The sequence below is a fragment of the Panthera leo genome, chromosome C2 (assembly GCF_018350215.1).
Source record: "Panthera leo isolate Ple1 chromosome C2, P.leo_Ple1_pat1.1, whole genome shotgun sequence".
NCBI lineage: Eukaryota > Metazoa > Chordata > Mammalia > Carnivora > Felidae > Panthera > Panthera leo.
Window position 1 is genome coordinate 28,352,318 of NC_056687.1, and position 19,761 is coordinate 28,372,078.

At 35.1% G+C, this 19,761-nt stretch overlaps 1 protein-coding gene across 3 annotated transcripts in view; it reads left to right on the plus strand.

Moving 5' to 3' along the window:
* Positions 1-19,418, plus strand: part of NRIP1 (nuclear receptor interacting protein 1) — a 98,486-nt gene extending 79,068 nt beyond the window's left edge. For all 3 annotated transcript variants that reach the window (XM_042954997.1, XM_042954998.1, XM_042954999.1), the window contains one exon: positions 12,117-19,418. In XM_042954997.1, coding sequence (XP_042810931.1) covers positions 12,464-15,931 — 3,468 coding nt within the window. In that variant the 5' untranslated portion in view covers positions 12,117-12,463 and the 3' untranslated portion in view covers positions 15,932-19,418. The remainder of the gene's footprint in view (positions 1-12,116) is intronic.
* The last annotated feature ends 343 nt before the right edge of the window (positions 19,419-19,761 follow it).

Sequence of the window (19,761 nt, forward strand, 5' to 3'; positions counted from 1 at the left end):
TTCAATAAAAATGAAACCACTTAAAATGAATAGCCTAATGATGGATGGTATGCCAGTAGCATTATCTTCCTAGTTGAAGAACGTATTTTAATGTTACCCTTTAAATATTTAAAGACATAGAAATTCTCCAGGTACATTGTACATGTTCTTGTTTTTGTTTATTAATCCCCTGGGGTGGGACCCTGTCAGGTTTATTGACTTCTTCTCTTTACAGATATCGTCATTATGTCTGTCTTCCCAGGGATTGTGTCTGTAGTGATGTTTCTCTGCCTCAAGCTGACTAAAACCTTCAATCTGGAAAGCTTTATATTCTGGACCAGTATAAGCAAGAATGATGTCATGATGTTTTCCATTTCTGGAAAATCAAGTCAGAGTTCATGGACCATTCAAAGCAAAGTAACACTTTTACCAGGCAGCACACAAAGGAGAATGTTAATTGATTAACTGATGAATTGATTAAAAAGCGATTCCTGCAAATAGACTTTAATAGTGTATTTTATAAGGAATTCTGTTAGTTTTAAAATAAAATAAATTGTCAATAGATTTTCTGATCAACTTTTGATATACAAATTAGCGTCCACTACTAGTAATTTTTCTATACCCACAGTTTTTTTCTCCTGGTAAAGGATGGTCCACTTTTTGTGGTATTTAATTTGATACATATTTCTTTCTTTTTACTTTGTTACCTAGAAACCCCAGTCTTCCTAATATAGTACAATTCTCGTACTTTCATTTAAACCTATTTAATTCTCAAAATAATTTGCAAAATGAAAATCTGGTCATTGAGAACATTTGCATGTACATATATCTTGATTGGCAAATTATATAAAGCCGTAGCAGGTGATATTTGATTTAACAAGGAAGGCTTTTCTATTATAAATTTACCCCAACAGCATGATGTATCCTTAAAAATGATGATTTCTTCACCAGAACACTTTCAGTAAGAACATTTATCACATAATTTTTGGTTCATAAATATAATTTAAAATCAATTCAATATCTTATTTGAACAGCTAAAACAAAAGCATGGTTTTGTTAGATAATTGCCCTGTTCAATAATATAATTTCATTAAGAATCACTTTTGTTGCTGTTGTTGATGACAAAACTTTCTTCTTCTATGTATAATTTAGAAACTGTCATGGAAAGCTATGGTTATATTATAAAATTTTCCTGGTTGAACCAATTTTTAGCCATTAAATCTGTGTATTTGGGAGGAAGTGGCCCAAGATATTGAGGAATACGCAATTAATTTCCATTTCAGCTGGTACAAAGACATGGAGGTGTGGGGGAACATGGGATGATTCAGGAACCTGCAACTGAATTAATTTCAAATTGTCACATTGCAAAGATCAGTAGTAGCAAATTAATATGAAAGCATACATATACATACACACACATAAAAACTTATGATTCTGAATTACACATACACAAGTTTCTTCTCTTGTTCTGTGATCAATGCAACATTTTAGCAGAATATGCTTTATAACAAAAGGTACATGAAGATCTTGTCTTCAAAGATGGGAAACATTTTTAAAACAGAGTGTACCCTATGAGTAAATGCAGACTATCTGGTAAGTGTACTAAAAACTCCAGGAGCTTTGATCAGTTGCCAGCTGTTATATCCGTTCTGTTGGTAATCTTTCTTACTGATCTGTGACCTTGACCTTGTGCTTGTATCTGTATGTCAGATCTATTTTAGGGATGGGGAGACCGTAGTTGAATTTAATAGAATTTATACTCCAATCTCAAAGAATGTCCCAGTATGTATGTATATATGTATGTATGTATGTTATGTATGTATGTATGTATGTATGTATGTATGTTTATAAACTATACTATAAACACTATAAACACTCAATTCCAGAAGAAAGCACCATTTTCCATTATATTTTATATTTTGATAGAGTTTGGAAAATATGCTTTTGAAAACTGATAGAAAGAACCAGTTATTTTGAACAGCTATTGAAAAAGGTTAGGAGAACCTATGCTCTCTGTTTGTTTTATACTTAAACCCCCCTTTTTTTTTCACTTTTATGTGCTACCAAAATAATTTGTTAGTGATTGTTTTGTGTTTCTTCAAAGAAGCTGTTTTTTATTCAAGAATAGTAGGAGGCAGTGAGAGACATTAATATTAATGCTAAATAAATAATTATGTATTTATCATATAATGTTTATCTTCTGGATTTTTAACAGTTGTAGTTAGAATTAATTTTTGTTAATGATATTCTAGTTTTCCGTGTTTTCAAGAAAATGCAACATAGTATCCAGGAAAATATTACATTTTTGGAATAGAAATTGTTTGGCAGTTAAGCTCTTTCTCTAGCTCCTGTGATTCGTGGGCCTTTTTTTTGCTTCAAATCTTAATTTTGATTTAAGATTAATTTTTTTAATGAATTGTAAAGGTAGAGTGAAATAGTGGCTTTTATCGAATTTGCTTCATAAACATAAGCCTTCTCATAATTCAGAACAATGAAGCTCTTTCTTTTGCTATATCGGTTATAGGAGATATTTGTTTCTGTCACCAGGACAATAATTGTCCTCTCTCTCATATGCTTTTATCTGCCACCAAGGATCCTGAATCTTTATTATTGCATTTTATTCAGTATGTAGTCATTGTGAGATCAGCAAAAGCTCCAGTTTGGATACAAGCTCATTTTTAGCTTTGAAGTAAACATCTGTTTGAAATTCTGTGGCCCCCTTAAAGAAAGTAATGAAGATAAATAATTTGGGGCGATTGGATGGGGAGGTTGTATAGCTATTACAAAATCATTTCCTTCCCCCAGAATTCACTGAAAAGAATATGACACATATTGGTCAGGACTGTTTCCACAACTTTATGATAGCATTATCAACTTTCTGGTTAACATGCTTGTCCTTGTTATCAGCTACAATTTGATAAATTACTTGGAGTCATAGAAATAAAGTTTTAGGGTTGAAGAGGTCCTCACATACACATGTCTTTATATTGAACACTTGAGTCAGGCAAACACTGGCATGTCCTAGTGAGTCTCATTTAATAGAGAATGTGAATGACACAATTTTACTCCTATGGAAGCAGCTGACAGCAAGTTAAAGCTGATGGACCTCGAAGTTAGGAGCAAATTTGGCCTTGGGCAAAAATATGTTAAGTCCCTCAGGTTGCAATGGAGAGCAATCTGGGCCGCTGTTTTACTCACACAGTGTCACTGGCTTCTGTTACCAACCTTTGAAGACTATTTACTATTTAAATTGAGAACCCCTGGGAGACGGCAAGAAGCTCTTCTGTTCTACAATGTTGAGGCCCTCAGTTGAGCAAAATGTTTTCAGATAAGTTTATTTTCTTGGCACCCATCAAATTGTACAACCACACATCTGTCTTTGCACAAAGATAATACTACAAAGAAAGTTACTGTCTCAGAATTCAAATTATATCAAAGGACATTAATATCTATTCCTTTTTTCTCAATAGATTAGAAATGCATTCTAATAAATTTCAGTCGTCCTTTCTTATCATGTCCTTATTATTCCCTGCTTGAAATGACAACAATTGAATGTGGTTTTTTTTCCTTAAATTTTTTTCAAAAACCAACTTTTCTTTTTTCCCTTTTCTGTCATTTATTCTGCTTCTGTTGTGGTGGTGATCAGTTTTTTAGACTGAGTTACTGAAACTAAATCTAAATTTAATAACTAGTTTCCATTTATATATAAGACAGTTTTATTTATTTATTTTTTAATTTTTTTTAATGTTTATTTTTGAGAGAGAGAGAGACAGAGTGTGATCAAGGGAGGGGCAGAGAGAGAGGGAGACACAGAACTCAAAGCAGGCTCCAGGCTCCGAGCGGTCAGTACAGAGCCCGACGCAGTGCTCAAATTCACCAACGCAAGTGAGATACTGACCTGAGCCGAAGTTGGGCGCTTTAACCGACTGAGACACCCAGATGCCCCTATATGTAAGACAATTGTAAAGTGGAATAAAACAATAGTTATGATAATCAAAAGAATAGCAAATGATATTTATAATTTTTTTAGACACAATAACTCCATTTTTCAAATGTTTACAAATACTTAGAATTCTTTTGTTTTTCCAGCTTGAGAAGTAGTTGACATATGTCACTGTAATTTTACAGCACAGTGACTTGATTTTCACATATTGTGAAATGAATACTACCATACATTTAGCTGACTTCCATCTTCTCATATAAATACAATTTTTTAAAAAAAGGAAAAAAAACTCATTATGAGAACTCTTAGGATTTACTCTCTTAACAACTTTCCTATATATCATACAGCAGTGCTAGCTCTAGTCATCATGCTGTGTGTTACATCTCAAGGACTTATTTATCTTAGAACAGGAAGTCTGTATCTTTTGACCACCTTCCTCCCATCTCCCCTCCCCGCAACTCTCTGCCTCTGGTAATGATAAGCGGTAAGTGTGATCTCTTTGAGTTTGCTGTTTTGTTTTGTTTTTGTTTTGGATTTTCCATATAAGTGATACCGTATATGGTATCTGCCTTTCTCTGTCTGACTTATTATTTCACTTAGGCACATATGAGGCACATAATGCCTCAAAGGCCATCTATGTTGTCACAAATGGTAAGATTTCCTTGTTTTTTAATGGCTGAATGATATGCCGTCATGTGTATTTGTGTGTGTGTGTGTGTGTGTGTGTGTGTGTGTGTGTGTGTGTGTATTTCACAGCTACTTTGTTCATTCATCCATCCATGGACACTTAGCTTATTTCCATGTCTTGGCTTTTGTTAATAATACTGCTAGGAATAAGAGGATGCAGATATATTTTCAAATTAGTATTTTCATTGGCTTTGGATATATTCTCAGCAGTACAATTACCAAATCGTATGATTGGTCTATTTTTAATTTTTGAGGATCCTCCATACTGTTTTCCATAGTGGCTGTACCAGTTTAAATCCCACCAAAAGTGCACAAGGACTTTTTTTCTCTGCATCCACATTAGCATTTGCTATGTCTTGTCCTTTGATGGTGGTCATTCTAACAGGCATGAGGTGATAGCCCATTGTAATTTTAATTTGCATTTCCCTAATGACTACTGATACTGAGCATATTTTCACATACCTGTTGGCTCTCTGTATATCTTCTGTGGAGAAATGTCACTTCAGGTCCTTTGCCCTTTTTAAAAATGATTTATTTGCCGTTTTTGCTATTAAGTTGTATGAGTTCTTTATATTTTTTGGTTATTAACCCTTATCAGATATATGGCTTGTAAATATCTTTTCCCATTCCATCAGTTGTCTTTTCACTCTGTCAATGATTTATTTTGCTGTGCAGAAGCTTTTTAGTTTGATGTAGTATACTTATTTTTTATTTTATTGTTTGTGCTTTATTTTATTGCTAGGTGTTGTATCCCAAAACTCATTACCAAGACCCACATCAGGGAGCTTTATTCCTATGTTTTCTTCGAGGAATTTCATGATTTCAGATCATATATTTAAGTCTAATACATTTTGAGTTAATTTTGGGGAGTAGTAAAATATATGAGTCCAGTTTATTCTTTTACATGTTATCCAATTATCCCCATACCATTAATTGAAAAGGCTGTCTTTTCTCCATTCAGTATTTTTGGCTCCGTTGTCAAAATATTAGTTGATCGTATATGCTTCAGTTTATTTTGGGGTTCTTTCTTCTGTCCCATTGGCCTGTTTGTTTTTATGCTAATACAAGCTATTTTGATGAGTGTAGCTTTATAGTATAGGTTGAAATCAAAAAGTGTGATGCCTCCTGCTTTATTCTACTTTCCTAGGAGATATATATATGTGTGTGTGTGTGTATATATGTGTGTATATATATATATATATGTATATATATATATATATATATATATATATATATATATATATATTTTACTATTTGGTATCTTTTGTGGTTTCATATAAATTTTAAGAGTGTTTTTCATTCTTCTATGAAAAAATTCCATTGGAATCTTGATAGGAATGGCATTAAGTTGACGGCTTTTGGTAGCGTTGACATTTTAGCGGTATTAATTGTTCCAGTCCGTGAACACAGGATACCTTTCCATTTATTTGTGTCTTCTTCCTTTTCTTTCATGAGTGTCTTGCAGTTTTCAGAGGAGAGATCATTCACTTCCTTAGTTAAATTTATTTCTAACTATTTTGTTTGTGACGCTATTATAAATAGGATCGATTTCTTTTTCAGAAAATTCATTGCTAGTGTATAGAAATGCTGCTGATTTTTGTCGGTTAATTTTGTATCTTGCAATTTTTACTGAACTTATTGATTACATCTAACAGTTTTTTGCTTGGTTGAATCTTTAGGGTTTTCTATGTATAAAATCATTATAAATAGAGAAAGTTTTTACTTCTTCCTTTCTAATTCTGACACCTTTTATTTCTTTTTCTTGCCTAATTGCTCTACCTAGGACTAATACCATTTTAATAGGAGTGGTGAGATTGGACATCTTTGCCTTGCTCCTGATCTCAAAGCAAAAACTTTTAACTTTTCACCATTGAGTGTGCTGTTAGCTGTGGGTTTGTCATATAATGGCCTTTACTATGTTGAGATGTTTCTTCTATGCCTATTTTTAACGAGTAGATGTTGAATTTTGTCAAATGCTTTTTCTGCATCCAGTGAGATGGTCATGATAATTTCATTCCATTAATGTGATGTATCACATTGATTGATTTGCTGGTGTTGAACCACCCATGCATCTCTGGGATTAGTCCCATTTGATCATGGTGAATGATTCTTTTAATATGCTGCCGAATTTGGTTTACTAGTATCTTACTGAAAATTTTTGTATCTATACTCATCATATATAATTCATCATTGTAGTCTTTTTTTGTTTGTTTGTCTGGTAGTGACCTTTTTCTGGTTTTGGTATCAGGGTAATGCTGACCTCATAAAATGAGTTTGGCAGCGTTCCCTCATCTTTGACTTTTTGGAAGGGTTTGATAAGGATTGGTGTTAATTTTTCAAATGTTCCGTGAAATTCTGGTCCTGGGCTTTTCTTCATTGGGAGATATTTTAGCACTAATTTGATTGCCGTACTAGTAATTGGTCTATTCAGATTTTCTATTTTTTTCCTGATTCAGTCTTTGGAAGTTGTATGTTTCTAGGAATATTTCCATTTCTTATAGGTTGTCAAGTTTGTTGGGAGTATAGTTGTTCATAGTAACCTCTTATGATCATTTTCATTTCTGTGGTATCGGTATTGGTAGTATTTCCTTTTTCAGTTACAGTTTTGTTGACTTGGTTAAAAAATAACTTTCAGTTTATAATAGGGGATTCACTGTAATCTTGACTTTTTAAAGAAGCTCCAGAACCCTTATCTGAAATGTTACTTTTTCTTTCTTGTTCTGTGAAAGTAAGTGTTGAGTGCTATGTATTAGAACTTTTCATAGGCCACTGGTTTGGAAAGCCTAATCTTACACATTTGGATAAAATGTTTGGTGTTACATCCTCCTGATAAATTTTTCTTGGATTTTGTTTCCTTTCAACTTTTAAAACTTTTTTTCAAGGACTCACCTTAGAGAACACCAAGAATTTTCTGAATTATTTACCTCAGTTTGTATTAATAAAAGGTTCAATAATTAGGACTTTGGAATCTTCTTAAAACTTCGATATTTTTCTTCTAATCCTCAGTGAAACATCTTAATATTTTTCTTAGCCTTTTGTATAAAAAGCATCCCTAAAATAATCTACAGTGGAATTTTGGTAACGTTATCCAATAGGAGTTATTCTTGAATGTCACGGATAAGTAGACTTTCAGTTAATTTTACATTTTGAGGAACCAGAGCCAAAAATTGAAATGCTTATTAAAGTGGCATTGGAGAAATACCTTTAAATTCAGCAAACTGGTATTACTTGCTAATGCAAAATAAATTAGAAGAGATTTCACAGAAACAATTGGAAGTCATGAAGTGTTCTGTTCACTAGACATAATTTAACCACCATACAAAGTAACTTCATGGATGTTTAGTCATTGAAATGTGTTTTTAATGGAGAGTTTAATGACAAGTAAGATACTGTATCCTTTCCTTAAAAACAGCTGGAGGAAGACCTTTCTCATTATTTATGTGTTGTCAACCAAAAGTAGTCCCACATATAAGAATTCTATTAGATTCATCCTTCATTTATCCAAATAAAATTTTATTTTGCCATTTTCAAAAGTGGTTAAAAATTCAGATTTTCCCTTTGCTTAATAAGCCATTTCCAAATAGAAAGTACAAAACACATTTCAATGAAATTAGTTTAACTTCCTCAAAGATCAATATGATACCCATTTGGGAATGGTTAATGTGCAAATTATTTACAACTATCTTATTGATTAAAACTCTAAATAAAAAAAGTTAGACTTCAACATAATTTCATATTTTTCAGGTACTTAAAAATGTAGCTTTTAAAAAATACTCTCTGAATTCAAGCATTTTACTAGATATTTAAATAAACTAGTCTGTGTGTTGAAGCTTGGATCTTTCTCCAAATCTGTGCATATGGTCAAGATTCCATGGAATTCTTTCACAGTTTAGTTTGATTTTATTGTTTTTTTAAATCTAGCAATTTTTTTTAACTGTAGGCTAGTTAGAGCAGTGAAAAGTCAATTTTATGAAATTTAAAAGGTTTTTATTCTTACAAACAATTTTAAATTAATAAAAGGAAGATTCAGTTTATAATTTTAACATTGTGAAGTAGTTTTACATGAATTTTATTAAATTGCCATGAAATACATTAATCCTTGATATACTCTCAGGCAGCATTCTTTGAAACATGTAATGTTAGTTTTTTAGTTGTTTTTTTTTAATGTTTTATTTATTTTTTTGAGAGAAAGAAATAGCAAGCAGGGAGGGGCAGAGAGAGAGAGAGGGAGATAGAATCAGCAGGCTCCACGGTGTCAGCGCAGAGCCTATCATGGGACTCGAACCCACAAACCATGAGATTATTACCTGAGCTGAAATCAAGAGTCAGATGCTTAACCCACTGAGCCACCCAGGCACCACAAATCTGGTTTTAGATTTTGAAGCTTTTTTTTTTTTTTTTTTTTAATATTTCTAAGTAGTAGCAAGGATTATATGACTTTTATTTGTTCTTAAAGTTTTAATGAATGTATTTTTAATAGGAAAGAACAGTGTTATATTGCTATTACTATATATGTCTAATAGAACCTTTTATAAATCAAAGATACATTATTGGAACTTTAGTGATCTTAATTTTCCTATATCTATGTATATTTTTCCATTTTCTGATCTTGAGAATTGATTCATTATTTCCAGTTGTGCCAAATAAAGACTAAATAATAAGCCAAGGGAAAATAATAGAAGTGCCTAGAAGGATGATGCAATAATGAAATAAGTCATCCCTGTATCATCTTCAGTTTCCTTATTGCATAGCCCATTAATTCTGTATCATTTCTCATGAATGTTTCAGAAGGAAAGTCTGGAGACACTGTCTTTGTAGTCTTCTTCTTCTGTTTTAAGTTTTTAGGAAACACAATAGAGAATTCAGTATTTTTCCTTCCCATCTATAATGTGAAAGAGAAGAAAGTTGGCATAGGAAGATGCTTCAATTAGATGAATCAGAGGATGGCTGCAAAGAGAATGATAGTTGTACTCTAGACATGAATGATGATGGTGACATTGAGTGCACAGGCAACATCACGGACTGTTGTCTTCAGAGGACAAAATCCTAAATGAATTTTCTCAGACTCAAGAATTGATGAGTGAACAATATAGTTCAACAGTATGGTTCTCATTTTCCCAGGTTTATTGAAACATAATTGACATGTAACATTGTGAAGGTTTAAGGTGTACAACATGATGATTTGATATGCACATATATTGCAAAATGATTATCATAGTAAAGTTAGTTAATACATCTGTCACCTCACATTGTTCCCATAGCAGTATATTTCTAAAGACAAAAAGGAAATAGGCTACTTCCGTCTACTCAGCTATTCAATAAGAAGGACTTCATCACTCAGTATTTCGTGACAAGAACCTCAACTGCCCTGTTTTGCTCAAAGGATGCATGGCAGTACTCTTTCTTCTCTTATCATGTTGGCACACCAAAATTTATTTGAAATGGTTCATAAGTGGACAGTTATTGAAGGCTGGTATGTAAGAAAAGAGATTAGAAGAAAATAGATGACGTGGAAATGAGATAATCCATTGATTAATCGTTGTAATTGGCATTAGAAAATCTAAAAATAAAATACATATTTTGCAGTTTATGGAACAAGGAAGATGTCTGTCCTCTCTTCAGCATAATTATGAGCTACCGAAGTTTTCCAAAGTAACACATTTTGATTTATACAGGTACAGAGAGCAGACCCAGAAGTGATAACGCCCGCCTCTTAGACATGTATTTGCAATCTGGAATTGATGTTTACAAGATATTTCCAAGTTCATGCATGACAGTTAACAAGCTGTCAGTTGCCCATATGGATATGTTGTCTTTCAAAACCAGGAAGATACGGAATTAAGAATGGGTTGGCTATGTGTAAATTCTTATTTAAAATTATAATGGATTTGTTTTTTATTATCTCTTCGTTCTTGCTTTGTTATTTATAAATTGACTTAAATATTAATAAAATGTAACGATTTCTCCTGCTTCAGTTATTGAAAGGAAAGAAAAGGAAGTTTTCTGAAGAGATTTGGCTCACTGGATTCCCTGAAGAGTTTTTAATAGCAGAGTCTGAGTGAATTCAGGCCTTAAGTAGTCTCAGAGTTCCTAATTTCTTCAGCATTTCATTTTTTGCTAGAATGATGGTAGGTGTTGTGGCTGAGTGCCGCCTGAAGCAGTGTCATAGGAAATACAATCTTTCATTTACAGAGTCATCTTATTAAAAAGCAGGTTTCTCTAAGAAGTTCTTTCCTCACCGTTTCATGTAATGGTGCTATTTGTAGAATTTCTTTCCAAAGAAATTAATGAAAAACAACCACGTTGACTTAGAATTTTCTGGAAGAAGTCAATTATCTTCCCTTCAAATCTATTCTAAATTCATTTCCTGCCCATTTTTCAACAGGATGCTGTGATAGCCTATTGTATACACATAGTTATACTTATACATCTTAGAGTAACCACATTTTCTAAACTAAAAGTAGGTACAAGTACCTTAACACGTTTTTCTAAATTAATGATTTTTATTTTAAAATCTTACAAAATTGTGTCAAATCACATACAGTATTTTAATTTATTTATACTCAGTAATAGCAAAGCCACACAAAAAGAGATAGCATGCGTGGGGAGAAAAGTACTTTATATTAGGAACATCCTAGGAACTTGGGAGTTACAGGTTCACCCACAACCTATGTTCTGCCTGTGCTCAGAATGGACCTCACATTAAAATTTCTACATAAAGCAAACGAGTAAAGATTTCAAAACAAACATTAAACCTCGGATACACTTGATGAGCATCTAGAGAATCCATCTCTTCTGTTTTTAATAAGTCATGGTAAAAATTACGGGTGAATAAGTTTGTGATTACACTTAAATGTTTATGAATATGACTAAGACTGTCATAGTTTGCATAGGCCCACAAAATACTTGTATTTGTTAGTGCTTCCATTTCTTTGAAAACAGAAGATCTACAGATCACTTGTGGAATGTGTGATGTTTCAAGGATGATGTCAGAAGTGCATCTCTCTTCAGTCCTCACCTCCACATCCAGCTTATCAGAGGGGTTCATGTCATGTTTGTCTCTTTTCTTGTTTTCTCCTGGACTGCTGCTTTTGTTCCTTCATAAGCTCCCAGGCACGTCAGAGAGCAAATTCTGGCTCCCTTACTATAAAAGAGACTTAGCTTCATATTACTTTGCAGAAAAGTGCTCATGAAAATTCAGAAACTTTGTGCTCTTCGGAAGACAGTCCTGTAACACCTAAGTGCTTTCTCTAAATGATTTGATCATTTTAACAATATGGATTAATTTATAGGCTTTCCAGTGGAGATTTCCGATCTAATAGGAATGGCAAAATATATTACTAAAGAAGTGACTGTAACTCATACATATGTATGTGTATTATGTTTATGTACACACACACATATATGCAGAAACTTACACATATTTGATTGTTTTGCTTATAGGTATCATAGCATAATTCTAGCTCTGTCCCTTCCTAACTTTTTTATGTATTTATTTATTTTTTAGAGCACTGATATTTGCATTTAATTGGAAGCAAGATGAAGAAGGAGCAGTGCATTCACTAAGGAGTCTGTCTGCTTGCTTCTGTAGACCTACGTGTTAAGGAATTCTTCTGCTTCTTCTTGCTTAGGAGTTGATCTGCTCTGTGGTCCTACTGCTTTGGAGTTTGCCTGCTTTTTTTCTTGTCATTGCCAAAAGAAATCCTGGTTGGAGTGAAACAGTGCATCTCTGTCTAATTACCATGGAAGGTGATAAACTGACGCCCACTTATTAAAGTTACATCTCACTCCCCCACAGAAAACCATTCTTCAGCGTGACTAGAAACCAAGCCCTTGTGAACACTTCTATTGAACATGACTCATGGAGAAGAGCTTGGCTCTGATGTGCACCAGGATTCTATTGTTTTAACTTACCTAGAAGGATTACTAATGCATCAGGCAGCAGAGGGATCAGGGACTGCCGTTGACAAAAAGTCTGCCGGGCATAATGAAGACGATCAGAACTTTAACATTTCTGGCAGTGCATTTCCCACCTGTCAAAGTAATGGGCCCGTTCTCAATACACATTCACATCAGGGATCTGGCATGTTGCATCTCAAAAAAGCCAGGCTCTTGCAGTCTTCTGAGGACTGGAACGCAGCGAAGCGGAAGAGGCTGTCTGATTCCATCGTAAATTTAAACGTAAAGAAGGAAGCTTTGCTAGCTGGCATGGTTGACAATGTGCCTAAAGGCAAACAAGATAGCACATTACTGGCCTCTTTGCTTCAGTCATTCAGCTCTAGGCTGCAGACCGTTGCTCTGTCGCAACAAATTAGGCAGAGCCTCAAGGAGCAAGGATATGCCCTCAGTCATGACTCCTTAAAAGTGGAAAAAGATTTAAGGTGCTACGGTGTTGCGTCAAGTCACTTAAAAACTTTGTTGAAGAAAAGTAAAGCTAAAGATCAAAAGCCTGATACCAGTCTTCCTGACGTAACTAAGAACCTCATCAGAGATCGGTTCCCAGAGTCACCGCATCGTGTTGGACAAAGTGGGACAAAGGTCATGAGCGAACCCTTGTCGTGTGCTGCAAGATTGCAGGCGGTTGCAAGCATGGTGGAAAAAAGGGCTAGTCCTGCCACTTCCCCCAAACCTAGTGTTGCTTGCAGCCAGTTAGCATTACTCCTTTCGAGTGAAGCCCATTTGCAGCAGTATTCTCGAGAACATGCTTTAAAAACACAAAACGCCAGTCAGGCGGCGAGTGAGAGACTTGCTGCGATGGCCAGATTGCAGGAAAATGGCCAGAAGGATGTTGGCAGTTTCCAGCTCTCAAAAGGAATGTCAAGCCATCTCAATGGTCAGGCAAGAACATCATCAAGCAAACTAATGGCTAGCAAGAATGCCACGTTTCAGAATCCAGTGGGTGTTCCCTCTTCCCCCAAAAATGCAGGCTATAAGAACTCACTGGAAAGAAACAGTATAAAACAAGCTGCTAGTAATAGTTTGCTTTTACATCTTCTTAAAAGCCAGACCATACCAAAGCCAATGAACGGACATAATCATAGTGAGAGAGGAAGCATTTTTGAGGATAGCAGTACACCTACAACCATTGATGAGTACTCAGATAACAATCCTAGTTTTACAGATGATAGCAGTGGCGATGAAAGTTCTTATTCCAACTGTGTTCCCATAGACTTGTCCTGCAAACATCGAATTGAGAAACCAGAACCCGACCAGCCTGTTTCTCTAGATAATTTAACTCAGTCCTTGCTAAACACTTGGGATCCCAAAGTCCCCAGTGTCGATCTCAAAGAAGATCAAGATACCTCAAAGAATTCCAAGCTAAATTCGCACCAGAAAGTAACACTTCTTCAATTGCTCCTTGGCCATAAGAATGAAGAAAGCGTCGAAAGAAACAGCAGTCCTCAGGAAGTACACAGTGATGTGACGAAGTTCGGTTCACAGAATTACACGAGGACTTCTGTAATAGAAAGCCCCAGTACAAACAGGACTACCCCAGTGAGCACTCCTCCATTACTGGGATCCTCAAAAGCAGAGTCTCCCATCAACCTTTCCCAACACTCTCTGGTCATCAAATGGAACTCCCCACCATATGCCTGCAGCTCTCAACCTGAAAAGCCAGCAAATACTGCATCTAACCACTTGATGGACCTTACGAAAAGCAAAGAATCGCAAGGAGAGAAACCAGTCCAAAATGAAGGTGCACAAAACTCTGCAACTTTCAGTGCCAGTAAACTGTTACAAAATTTAGCTCAGTGTGGAATGCAGTCTTCCGCAGCAGGAGACGAGCAGAGACCTAGTAAGCAGCTGCTAAGTGTAAACACAGATAAACCTGTAGGCATGGTTGACAGATTAAATAGTCCTCTGCTCTCAAATAAAACAAATGCGGTTGAAGAAAATAAGGCATTTAGCAGTCCAGCAACAGGTCCCGAATCAGGACTTTCTGGTTCTGAAATAGAAAATCTGCTTGAAAGGCGCACTGTCCTCCAGTTGCTCCTGGGAAACCCCAACAAAGGGAGGAGTGAAAAGAAAGAGAAAATTCCTTTAAGAGATGAAAGCACTCAGGAACACACAGATAGAGCTTTAAATGAACAAATACTGATGGTAAAAATAAAATCTGAGCCTTGCGATGACTTACATATTCATAATACAAATGTGCACTTGAGCCACGACGCCAAGGGTGCCCCGTTCTTAGGTATGGCTCCTCCCGTGCAGAGAAGCACAGCTGCCTTACCAGTGCCCGAGGACTTTAAATCGGAGCCCGTTTCACCTCAGGATTTTTCTTTCTCAAAGAATGGTCTGTTAAGTCGATTGCTAAGACAGAACCAAGAGAGTTACCTGGCAGATGATCTGGACAATAGTCACAGAAATAGTGAACTGACACTTCTAGAATCAAAGAATCTTTGCATGGTTCCTAAGAAAAGGAAGCTTTACACGGAGCCTTTAGAAAATCCGTTTAAAAAGATGAAAAATAATATAGTCGATGCTGCAAACAGTCACAGTGCTTCAGAAGTGTTGTATGGGTCCTTGCTTAACCAGCAAGAGCTGAAATTTAACAAAAGTGATCTTGAATTTAAATATCCTGCCAGCCATGGTTCAGCCAGCGATGGTGAACATAGGAGTTGGGCCAGAGAGAGCAAAAGCTTCAATGTTCTGAAACAGCTGCTTCTCTCAGAAAACTGTGTAAGAGATTTGTCCCAGCACAGGAGTAACTCTGTTGTCGAGAGTAAAAAGAAAGGACACAAAAATACTGTGACCAACAGCAAGCCTGAATTCAGCATTTCTTCTTTAAATGGACTGATGTACAGCTCCCCTCAGCCGAGCAGTTGCATGGATAGCAGGACATTTCCATACCCAGGGGGAGTAAAAACTCCCATGAGCCCTTCTTTTCCCGAGCACATGGGCTGTGCAGGGTCTAGACCAGAATCTGGGCTTTCGAATGGGTGTTCCATGACCAGTGAGAAGGGACCCATTAAGTGGGTTATCACAGATGCAGATAAGAATGAGTATGAAAAAGACTGTCCCAGACTGACCAAAACTAACCCAATACTGTATTACATGCTTCAGAAGGGAGGCAGTTCTGTTACCAGTCGAGAAACACAGGACAAGGACATTTGGAGGGAGCCCTCATCTGCTGAAAGCGTCTCACAGGTTACAATCAAAGAAGAGTTACTTCCTGCTGCAGAAACTAAAGCTTCTTTCTTTAATCTCAGAAGCCCTTACAATAGCCATATGGGAAGTAATGCCTCTCGCCCACACAGCGCAAATGGAGAAGTTTATGGACTTCTGGGAAACGTGCTAACAATAAAAAAAGAATCAGAATAAAATGTACCTGCCATCCAGCTTTGGATCTTTTTAAAACTAATTAGTGTGAACTTGAGATCTGTATAAATAAGAGCATGATTTGAGAAAAGCATGGTATAATTGAAACTTTTTTCATTTTGAAAAGTATTGGTTACTGGTGATGTTTAAATATGCATACTACTTTTTGCTTTACGTTAGATGCCATGAGGAAACTACTGAACTAGCAATTGGTTGTTTAACACTCTGTATGCATCAGACAACAACTGTGAGTAGCCTATGAATGAAATTCTTTTATAATCACAAATAATAGGCATAAATGAAAATGTAAATCTCCATCCATAGTGGATTAATGCATTTTACTGCCTTTATTAGGGTACTTTATTTTGCTTTGCAGAAGTCAGTCTACATAACACATGTGTTTTTAAGTCCAAATTGTTAAATAACTCTTTAAATGTTAATTATTGAATAAAAAAACCTAATTCACTTCTCATTATCCGATTCAAAAATAAAATAGAAAAAATATGCTTACATTTTTCACTTTTGCTAAAAAAAAATTATTTTTAACTCTTGGAAGGGGTTTTGTGGTTCCCAATGTGTCTACCCCACCCCAGTCCTTTTCAATACCTAATTCTTTAAACCTTGTACTACTTAGTAAAAATTGATTACAACTGATGGAAGTTTGATAGATCCTTAAAAACAAAAAAAAAAGGCAGATTTCCATTTTTGTATTTTAACTACTTTACTAAATTAATATTCCTCCTTTTACAGAATTAGGAAGTTAACATTTATCTTCAGGTGGTTTCCTGAATAGTTGAATATTTAAGAAGTTGTTTTTAACAGAAGCAAAATGGCTTTTCTTTGGACAATTTTCACCATCTCTTGTAAAACTTACTTCTCACCATTTCTGTGGTACCTGTGAGTCTTATGACCAGGGTTTCTTAAAAGCTGGACTCAGACCACCTGCATTCGAATCATCTGGAGCACTTGTTTTAAAATGCAGATTCCTAGACGGCATCTCAGATCTACAGAACAGCAATCTGTGCTAAGTGGACCTGGGAATCTCCCATCTGCATCTTAACACACTCCCCAGATGTTTCTTCTGCATGTTGAAGTTTGAGAACCATTGCTTATGACTTTTCTCAGAACACAGGATTGTAAAAAAAACAAAAAACCAAAAAAAAAAAAAAAAAAACCCTATTTGATGCCTATATTTTCCCCAGTACAGTTATACATCAACCCAAAATTTGCAATATTGTAGTTCATATATAACCGTTATGTCTTTGGAAATCGGGTTCAGAATACTTTTTATGACAAAAAAAAATTGGGTGGAGGGGACAACTTTCATATCTGGCTCAACATCTCAGGAAAATCTGTGATTATTTATGTGTTCTAATGAGTAACATCTACTTAATTAGCCTTAGGGATGGAATAACAGGGCCACTTACCAAACTCAGGTGATTCCAGGATGGTTTGGACACTTCTCCTGAATACATCCTTAATTTCTATTAAAATCATTGTCCTAAGAACATTGCTGACAAAGGTGAAAATACTTACTTCAAACCCACGAATGGCACTAAACTCAGATTGACTAACAGAAAAGTAGAAAAGGCATGGCGTGACAGGAGTTGTACACAACCACTCCATTGGATCTATTATTTTAAAATAGTAATTAAAAGTAAACACGGGTGTTATCTTGGAAGAACTTACTATTGAGCCACATGGGGTTTTGATCTTGAAACGAATCCATATGTTTAAGTGCAGTTTTTACAGTCCACCATTCATTCACTAGATATTTTTGTTTTTAAAAGTGAACCAGGTTTGCAACTGACCTATCAAAAAATCATTACATAATCAACTATTAATTAGAAGGATATCTATTTGAAGTTGTTCTACTTGAAGTTGTTTCTAAGATTTTTATATTAAAAATGGGCGTTATTTCCTAATATGATCCAAAACCCTAAGTGATTATTTTTTCTCAAAATGATTTGTAAATAGGTACTGGATATATTATAAAACAGTAGTCAAGAGTGAATATTATGCTACATCATGGAGAGATGAAGGCATATGCTTATTCTGAAATGGAAATTCCACTGGCCAGTGAATATATTCTACTCCATCCCATATTTACTCTGTGACAATCTTGTGACAATATAAATGAGCTTTTAAGCAAGTCATTTTTTTCCTGCCATTATGAAAAGTCTGGAGCCTTAGAGGTAGGTTAGAAAAATTGTTGGTATTCCCTTTTGATTAGGGGAAAAGAGGCTTTTACAAAGGAGTGAAATTTAGGTCAAGGAAAAGGACATCAAGGGCCAGCATTGCTACATTTTTGTTTGTTTCTTTGGTTGGTTGGTTTTGTTATCATTATTAACAGTTAAAGGGATGAGGGTATATAATACGTAGGTAAACATGACCACAAGAATGATGTTCTGATGTACTGGAGAATGTCCCCAATTTGAGTTTAGGGTGATTTTAAAGAAGAGTGGTGAGAAAGGGCATACATCCATATCCACTTTGTTTATGCATATGTAGATATAAGGATGCACATACACACGTTTTCAAGGACTATTTTAGATATCTAGACAATTTCTTCTTAATGAAGTCATTTGTGAAAGGGTACTACAGCTCTCATTGGCATCAGTAAGGTAGCATTACCTGTTTATTCTCTGGTACATCTTACAGAAGAGTAAACTGGTGAGAATATATATTTTATATATATATATATATATATAATATGTATATATATATATATTGACTTGTTACATGAAGATGTTAAAATCAGTTTTTAAAGGTGATGTAAATAGTGATTTCCTTAATGAAAAATACATATTTTGTATTGTTCTAATGCAACAGAAAAGCCTTTTAATCTCTTTGGTTTCTGTATATTCCATGTATAAGTGTAAATATAATCAGACAGGCTTAAAAATTGTGCATGTGTGTATACAGTTGCAAGTCTGGACAAATGTATAGAATAAACCCTTTATTTAAGTTGTGATTACCTGCTGCATGAAAAGTGCATGGGGGACCCTGTGCGTCTGTGCATTTGGCAAAATGTCTTAACAAGTCAGATCAGATGTCCGTCCCAACAGGACAGTATTCCATTTCCGGACATGACTTCTGTGGTTTAAGCTTTGTGAAAGAATGTGCTTTGAATCCAAGGGTCTTAAAACTTTTTAAAATCAAGTCAACCACTTTTCAACATAAAGAGTTCAGACAACTACTTTCATGAATTTTTTAATCCCATTGGAAATGTAACATTATACCAAGAGTGTTCCAGTATACTGGAATACAGGCACATTACCATTCATGATATGAATTCTGGGGTTTACACAACCAATTTTGATGCAATCTGCTTAGTAATATAATTTGTCATTTTTATTAGAAATTTAATTTCTTCATGTGATGTCATGAAACTGTACATACTGCAGTGTGAATTTTTTGTTTTGTTTTTTAATCTTTTAGTGTTTACTTCCTGCAGTGAATTTGAATAAATGAGAAAAAATGCATTGTCTTTGGTTTGAAATGACTGTTATTTTGTGGGCTTTCTCTGGTGTTTAGGTTTTCCATAAATACAAAAGTCTCTGGTTATGAAAATAGCAAGTCTTCAAGGATGCTTTGCCCTTCTCAGAAAAATTAAGGCGGGGGTGGGGGGTGGGGGGAGGGGTGCGGCGAAGAAGAAGGTGGCCAGCAACTTAGTGTATCTAGAAGCAGAACAATTAAAGCATCTCTCAAAAAGATAGTCAGGCTACCTGTCCTCAATTCTGTTATTTGGTGTATAACTGAATGAGCACTGTAGATTTTAAAAGGGAGAACGAATTTGTACAATGCTAAAAAATAAAGACTTGATGAATATT